Source organism: Sinocyclocheilus anshuiensis, unplaced genomic scaffold (assembly GCF_001515605.1).
Source record: "Sinocyclocheilus anshuiensis isolate Anshui unplaced genomic scaffold, SAMN03320099.WGS_v1.1 scaffold1316, whole genome shotgun sequence".
NCBI classification, from domain to species: domain Eukaryota; kingdom Metazoa; phylum Chordata; class Actinopteri; order Cypriniformes; family Cyprinidae; genus Sinocyclocheilus; species Sinocyclocheilus anshuiensis.
This window is the reverse complement of record NW_015542553.1, coordinates 232,245-240,684: the sequence shown is the minus strand read 5'-3', so window position 1 is coordinate 240,684 and position 8,440 is coordinate 232,245. Positions and strand designations below refer to the sequence as shown.

The window sequence follows — 8,440 nt, the reverse complement described above, 5'->3', positions numbered from 1 at the left end:
TTATATTATATTATATTATATTATATTATATTATATTATATATTTGTCTTGCTTTTTTCCATTAAATGAAGTGGTTATAAATTAAACTACACCCTTATATAACCTTGCAAAAGGCAAAAAGGTGATTGAACATTGTGGAAAACTTGAATGATGACCATTTATGTCCCAAAATTGAACAAGGACGTGAACATCACATTTTTATTCATTACCCATTAACATTTTGGATTTTTAATCATGTTTATTAGGTCCGTTTTTCTCTTTCTTTCCTCTTCTTTTCTCCCAGCCCCAACACACAGTCAGTCACGAACTATGTCACAAAAGCGAAAGTTATATAACCTGTCAGACCTAGTGCCTCTCAGCTTTAACTCAGATCAAAGTGTGTCTGTCTCCCTGAAGATGTCCTTGGTATTTTCCTCTGCTCAGGTACCGTACCAGCCACAGCACCAATATTTACTCTTAGTATCTTGAAGGAATCATCTTCTCCTTTTTCAACAAAAATAATTTCCATTAGTGTAATATAACAAATGTAATGGCGCGTTTATTGCAGACTTTTAATCTCACACCATCTCTTCATTGACATACACTTAAATAATGATTTGAATTGCCCTATGGGCAAGGGCAGCTGACTGACATGTTTTGCCACTTTGAAGCCCACAGGTTTTGCTCTCATTTCCTGAATAAGATTTCCCTACCATTTCAACCCGTAGACATCTGCATCCAGCTCACTGGGCTTCTTTATCAAGGAAAAGAGTTCAAACTGAATCGATACGGCACACAATGAAGTGGACTCGAGAGTAAATTGGCTCACTTGGGAGACAGAAGGCGTCTCTTGCTCCACATACAGTAAGAGAGAAGAGATGTCTATTCAGGTCAACATAAGCACATACATTCAGTAGCAGAATGAATACTGATGAATACTGACATTTGTGAGATGTATTGCAGGAAATGGCTTCATCGCTGATGTATTTCTTTTGGTTTCAGGGTGTTTTCTACAGTAAGAGATGCAGGGGGATTTGTCTTGTCTTATTTTGAAGTTTGCTTGTCTCCTGCTCGTTGGTTGTTTCTTGTTCCCCTACACTCTTAAAAATAAAGGTGCTTCAAAAGGTTCTTCAAGCGATGCCATAGAAGAACCATTTTTGGTTCCACAAAGAACCATTCAGTCAAAGGTTCTATAAAGAACCATCTCTTTCTTACCTTTTTGTAATCTGAAGAACCTTATTTCGCCACAAAGAACCTTTTGTGAAACAGAAAGGTTCTTCAGATGTTAAAGGTTCTTTATGGAACCATTTAGACAAAAAGGTTCTTCTATGGCATCGTGAAGCACCTTTATTTGTAAGAGTGTATGTTGATTGTGTCCACTCGGCTCTCGTTTAGTCTAATTTACCAGTGCTTATGATCTGCTGTGTGTTGTAATGTTCTTGTAATCTTTGTTCTTTGTTTTTGTTTTGAATTCTGCTAGTTTCTGGTTACAAGAAAAGTAATCTGATACATTTTTTGAAGTAAGAAGTGAAAGTTCAGTAGTCCCACGATAGTGATTTTTCAATGAAAAATGCAGATACTGTTGTCGAAACCTGAATATTTACGACTCTAGATAATACCACTGCAAAAAAATTACTTATTAACGCTTCAAAATATACTCAGCAAAAATCTTATTTAAAAAATATGCGCAAACCATCTTAAGCTGGTTTGCTGGTCTTCCAACCTGATCTGGGCTGCATTTCACCAAAGTAAGTAATTGTTTGGTGCCAGTGATTTCTATGATCTACGTAGGCTTATGACACTTTTGGGAAACACTGGCAGTGACTTTCTTCTCAAGTGTTATTGTTTAATTAATATTAATGACAAGTAAGTATAATGATGGCATAATGATGTGTTAATTCGTATACTTTTTTTCTGTTTGCATTCAAAAAATGCTTAAGACGTAACTAAATGCATTTACATTCACGCTTTGGCAAGGCAGAAATTTGTCAACAAATTTACAAATACTGGTATTGTTACTTTTTTCATTTTGCAGTGGTTCTCAACAAAGGGGTCCCAGCAAACTTTCAAAGAGGCTGCAAGATGACTTAGAATAATTTAAAATAAGACAAAAAAAGCATTAAAATAAGATAAAATAACTAAAGGGTATTTCTTATTTTACTTATTAAATATTAAATTACGTATTTCTGGTTTCCTATGAAGAACCAGAGCTCCTACATGCAGTTTTTGAAAATGTGGATATTTGAGGTCGCCCAATTTTAAAAGTATCATTTCTAGACTTGTTAATATCATGTAAATTAAAAATGCCATAGATGTTTTTATAATGAATATATATTTTACCAGCTGTGTCAAGCGCTAAAATATTCTATCAGGCAGAAATTGAGTAAATCAATATTTTTTAAAATACTTATTCAGTAAATTGCAAACTACTGGAAGAGTAATGTAAATGTTTGATAAAAAAGTGGGATCCCTGAAGAACTTTCAGCTTCTAAAACAACTGGAATTATGAAATGCAATTTCTTTAGTTGTAATTATTTTAGTTACTTTTTTATTTGCAGAAACTAGGAGTGCCAAATGTAAGTTTTAAAAGAAAACAGTTGCTCGCAATCAGGGGCATTAGAGTCAAAAAGGTTCAGAATCACTGATTTATTATCAAATTAATATAGAAGTATCAATATTTTTGACATCGAACTAAAACTTACACCACAATGCAATGTGTTTCTAAGCTTCACGGTGTGTTCGTAACAAATGCATAAATAAGCAAGTGAGAAAAGCATCCCACACATTTATTTCTCTTCCTGTGTACCTGTTTCACAGCCACCACTCGCCCATTGATTAGACGCCACGTTGGCTGGGTTTGCACTTCCTGCAGACTCGGACCCCTCCGAGCGCCTACACAATGGGGACGGTTCACGTGCCAGGTAATTAGCGTCTGTGGGGGACAGGTGCTCCCACAATGCAGCGGGGCTCTCTGCCGAGTCTCCTTTCACATGACTGTACTTACCTAATTGAAAAGCTCACTGGGGGAAAATAGGAATGAGAGATAAGGTCTCTTTCACCACACCGCAGGTTGCTTTTCTGTTGAGCAGAAAAAAACATCTATTTGTTCCCACTTGAGGTAAATATTGTCCAAGGGAGAAATGATGGAAAGGAAAGCAAAGATAGAGGATCCATTGTAAACGAGGGGCTGATTCAGACAGGCAGTGTTTGATGGAGGACACACACATGAAGAAATGGACAATAAACCCACAGGTTTTTGTTTTAGACTCCATATTTATCTCCAGTACATGAGTGAATGAGTGATAAAGAGTGAACATGGATGTAAAGAGTGTAATGGCACACTATGAAAGGAGACACCAATAAATGGTGTAGGTTTAGATGTATTTAACAAATGAACTGGGTCGCATCATCTCAGTATATTAGTATTAAACGTATAAGTTAAAAGATGGAATTCATGTTAGTTTCCATCACAATATCATAATTAAAGTGAACTTTGGAGTGATTTTTTTTCTTCTCACCACCTGATTTGAGTGTATTTTTAGTAATGTCCCTTGCTGTCATTTACTAATTACCTCATTATTCTAATGTTTCTTCATTTATTTTTCTCTGCAATCAAAATATTGTTAAAATGTATAAAATAATAATAATAAATTATAAATTATCATTATTTTTTAAATATAAATTATTATAAATTATTATTATTATTTTTACATATACACAAATAATATATATATATATATATATATATATATATATATAACGAGAGAGAGATTGTTACTTAAATCCTATTAGTTTCTTGTAATACAGTATATTATCAAAAGATCATTTATGAAATCATCCTTAATTGTTTTATCTTACTCTTAAAATTTAAATAAAAAATAAAAATAACATTTTAATAAAATTTAAAAAATACAATTATAGAAAACAGTATCATCATATCAGAAGATCAGTAAATATAAAAATTCACAGACTGGTGTTCAAGGCAAATGCTTTCCTTTTTATGTATTTATTTATAGAAACATTATCTTCCAGTGCAGCCTGTAATATTTATTTTCATGAAAGGGGTGACTTGATAAAACATAATACATATAAATGCCCACTATTTTTCTCTTTAAATGTTGGAATATAGATTCCTAGTGTCATCACCCTGGTTGTCAGATACAAGAGGACGACCACCTACAGGCCCTCATTATTGTTCTATCAAGTGTAGCCTTTGACCTGCACATCCTTGTAAATCAGCTCTTGTGCCTCAGGTGGTCCAGACATGGATTATTTGCTGCTACATTGATCCATGAGATGTCACTATGAAACATGACTTCAGTCCTCTCATTGTGTCCTGTAGTCTGTTTAGTCATATCGACCTTCAAGCACAGGTTGCTGATGCTTCAAACGGACCGTATGCAGGTCAGCTTCTATGTTATAAATGAATTAGGATTTTCGTGTGGCATTAACATCTATGGCTTTAAGGGTTGCCAAGTATTGATGTTTTAATCGTTCATCTCATTACAAAACTTCCCAGGGCCATTTCCTCTTTTTTTGTGTGTGTGCTATAAGAGCTTTAACTGAGTAGTGTTTTAAATTACCTCAAATTTTCACTTTGCAAAAAAAGTCTGTCTCTGCCTGTTATAAGATGAAGAAAATATTGTTGTGTTATGTGATCGCAGAACAAAGCCATGGTCATCACTCTAAAACACTGCCTGTATTCATAAAGACCTGAATCAAGGCTGCACCCTGGTGGAGGAAAGTTGTAACTTTTTGGTTTGGCTTGCTTTGTTAAATAAATGAATTAAAAATAAAATAAAAGTCCAGTCAATTGCAGAAATGTCTCATTACATATGCAAAATGTTCTATCAGCTATATCTACATTTCTAAAAAAAAAAAATAATAATAATAATAAAAAAAATAACCTAAAATGTTAAAACTCCACATTTTCAGTTTGTTGTTTGTAGCTTGTGCTAAATCCGTTCCGTGACTATTTGCTTCTAAAATGATTGGTTTAACGGAATAGTTCACCCAATAAAAAAATTGCTGAAAATGTACTTATCCTTCAGGCCATCCAAGATGTAGATGAATTTTGATGTTTTGTTGTTTTTTTTTGTTTTTTTTTGTCACTGGAGGAAGCATTATTATGGATTATAGACTCATATTTTGGCTAGAAGCAACGGTTTGAAGTTAAAAACGTAGTAATGATGGATTGTTTCTTGCACGCAGCTTTTCACTTCATACCACTGTAATTGATGGACTGGATTCGCGTGGATTAATTAGGGCTGTAACCACCATAGACATTGAGGGGGACAAGTCCCCAACCCCCAAAATCTGTCCCCCCTCAATATTCAAGACATGGTTACGGCCTTGTTGTATATTATACTTGTGTATTATTGTAATGTTTTTATCAGTTGTTTGGATTCTCAATCTGACGGCACTCTTTCACTGCAGTGGATCTATTGGTGAACAAGTGCTACATTTCTCCAAATCTGTTCCGATAAAGAAACAACTCATCTACACCTGCTGTGACCTGAGGGTGAGCACATTTTCAGCAAATTTACATTTTTAGGTGAACTATTCCTTTAATATTTTTCCTCATCACTCCAGTAATCCTTCAGTGAGGAATGAAAGTGATAGTCACAAACTCTAATTAGTGAGATATATTTTTTATTTCATATGAACATTATGTAAAACGAATACAATATTTACATTTTCAAGTATTTCCCAATTTATCAAATCTTGCAGTACATTCAATATCAGTCTTAAAGGAACAGTACATCCAAAAGTACTATAAGAAGCAGTATTCAGTCACAGTAGTCCATACGATTTGTGCACAAAAGTCTTTGTCTTAAGTCAACTTAAGTCATACAATAGCTATGTATGTGTAACAACAGTTTGACTTATTTGTTCATACAGATTTGGAATGACATTTGGGTGATTTTTTTGGACTGTCCCTTTAACTAGGGAAAAAAATGAAATGAAAATGGCACCTTGAGAATGAGATGTATCAGTTTAAATTCACATTTCATCATTTAACCCATTCTATATCTCTGAGGGTTCCAACTGAACGTTCAGCACTAACATTGCACCGATTCGACTGGAAGAGCAGTGACGTTCCTATCCAGTCTCAGAGAATACATTTCTGTCATTATTCAGCGACAACATCACAGCCAGCTCAGCCACCTGCCGGAGTCATTCTCTGGAGCTTCCTTACAGATTTTCCAAGTCCTCTGGTAAAGAAATGACTAACTTTCCCACAGTATGTGTGTGTGGTTCCGTTCAGCGCCTCCTCCAGGGGTAACAAGAATGATTTTATGAGATCCTCTCCAAATGTGTACTGCCAGATAAAAGTAGAGTGATTTATTCGCTTTAGATGGACATAAACTGGTTGGAAACAAACAAAAGGGTTGTGATAAAAGTTTAGCTAATAGTAACTAACAAAACTCCCCTAATACAACTCACATGTTTGAAAGCGTCATACACGGCCTTGAAGGCAGGCTGTTTGTTGCTGTGAAACACTCCTCTGTTGCCATGTAGCATGAAAACACCCTCTTTCTCTGCTGGGATGCAGTTGCTGCCGTAGATGCAGTGGTCAGGACGGTAGTTCCAGTGGCAAGGGAAGGTAAATACCATCTCTGGAGGAAACACACATCTGTTACAGAGACTTGAAAGGGAATAAAACTGTAAGGAATGAACGCAACCCAGAGAGGCTTACCTGGATTGTAATGGAAGATGATATTAATCAGATCTTGATCACCCCAGGTTATGTTAAGCTTGTATTTCTGTAACAGAGGCATCAGAAGCTCGTCCCAGTGCAGACCAATAGAAGTCATGTCATTCTGTCCATAAAGAGGGGGAAAAAAGAGTAGAGTTTGTAATGATCTCTAGGCAGAAGCCAATAAAAAAAGAGACCTTTACCACCCTCTTCTGGACTGAAATGTAATTGCAACATGTTCAAAAAAACATTAAGATGGAGTCATAAATATTTTTTACTAGTGCATTAATTTTTAAAAAGTACTAAGTACTGTTTTTCAACACTGAAAATAATATGAAATGTTTCTTGAGTACCAAATCAGCATATTAGAATTATTTCTGAAGAATCATGTAACACTTAAGACTGGAGCTTAAAATGCAGCTTTTCCATCACAGGTATCATTTAGATTTTAAAATATATTCAAATAGAAAAAAAGTTATTTTAAATTGTAATAATCTTTCACAATAATACTGTTTTTATTTAATTTTTGATTAAAAATGTAGACTGGATGAGCACAAGAGTCTTCTTTCAAAAATATTTTTAAAAATCCAAAAGCCCAAACTTAAAATATATTACTTACGTAAATATTATTATTATAATTTTTTTTTACTACTACTACTACTATTAAATATTTTTATTCGTTTTGAAATTTTATTTGTTTTATTTTTATAATTATTTTATTTTTTAGATTTTAAATGTTTTTTTTTATAGTTTTTTTCTAGGTGTTTTAATATAGTAATATACAATGTCACATGACATTTACAGCTCACATGATTGACCAAATCATGTTTGCCTATGAAACAAGATGGCGGCATCCAGATTAAGCACTTCTGCATGTGCCTACAATTGAGATGAATAGGAATAGCTCTCTCCAGGTACATCAACCCTCACATAAAGGAAGAATGTTTGGGGTCTGGCCCTCTAATCTCACCTTGAATTGTGTCATTCGCATCCGAGTCAAATTCATCAGCATGACGCCAGAGTTGATGCCAGTTTTTCCATAATACGGATGCCGGGAGAAGCGCCTATACCAGGCAATCCGCAGCTCCTCGTGTTCTGGTGCCATGGCTACTAACTGTGTGGAGTTAAAGTGCGTCAACATGTCCCAGATCAGCTCTACAGGCTGCAGGAAGAGGACATCGGTGTCCACATAGAGTAAGGAGTCCACCTCCTTCAGAATCATCTGTAAAGAAAAGAAAGGAATTGCAAATAGTTTGTCAAATTGCAATGTTTTTGAGTACAAAATACATTTTCTACTTTCAGAAAAATGATATTGCCATTTCAGAAAAGAGTTATATGAATTATTTGACATCTTACAAAAGGAAAGCAGCACAGTATTTTCCAGTGCAATCACTGTAACCTTTTCAGACATTTTAAACTGCTTTAAACTGCAGTAATACTCACCGGTAAGAAGAGTCTCTGTGATGCACATGGCTTGAAAAGCTGACTCCACTCTTCATGGTTCTCATGGGGGAATGAAATGGGGTGAACAACATAGCTGAATTTCGCTCGGATGAAAGCTGGCCAGGAATCCAGCTGTATAAGTGGAAAATGGATTGGAAAAGTGTAAATCTTTCATCTCTTTATACAGTTTCTCAATGGTTCAGTAGCAGATTAAAGGAATAGTTCACCCAAAAATGAAAACTTGCTGAAAATGTACTAATCTTCAGGCCATACAAGATGTAGATGAGTTTGTTTCTTCATCAGAACAGATTTGGAGAA

The 8,440-nt window shown here is 34.9% G+C and overlaps 2 protein-coding genes across 2 annotated transcripts in view; one reads left to right on the top strand and one right to left on the bottom strand.

Moving 5' to 3' along the window:
- LOC107694261 (periphilin-1-like) overlaps positions 1-8,440 on the top strand; it is a 58,510-nt gene that overhangs the window by 4,249 nt on the left and 45,821 nt on the right. The window lies entirely within an intron of this gene.
- Positions 5,624-8,440, bottom strand: part of LOC107694260 (glucoside xylosyltransferase 1-like) — an 8,016-nt gene continuing 5,199 nt past the window's right edge. The window contains exons 3-7 of the mRNA XM_016493901.1: positions 8,123-8,254; positions 7,650-7,901; positions 6,680-6,803; positions 6,427-6,599; positions 5,624-6,301 (exon numbers count right to left, since the gene is read on the bottom strand). Coding sequence (XP_016349387.1) covers positions 6,140-6,301; positions 6,427-6,599; positions 6,680-6,803; positions 7,650-7,901; positions 8,123-8,254 — 843 coding nt within the window. The 3' untranslated portion in view covers positions 5,624-6,139. The remainder of the gene's footprint in view (positions 6,302-6,426; positions 6,600-6,679; positions 6,804-7,649; positions 7,902-8,122; positions 8,255-8,440) is intronic.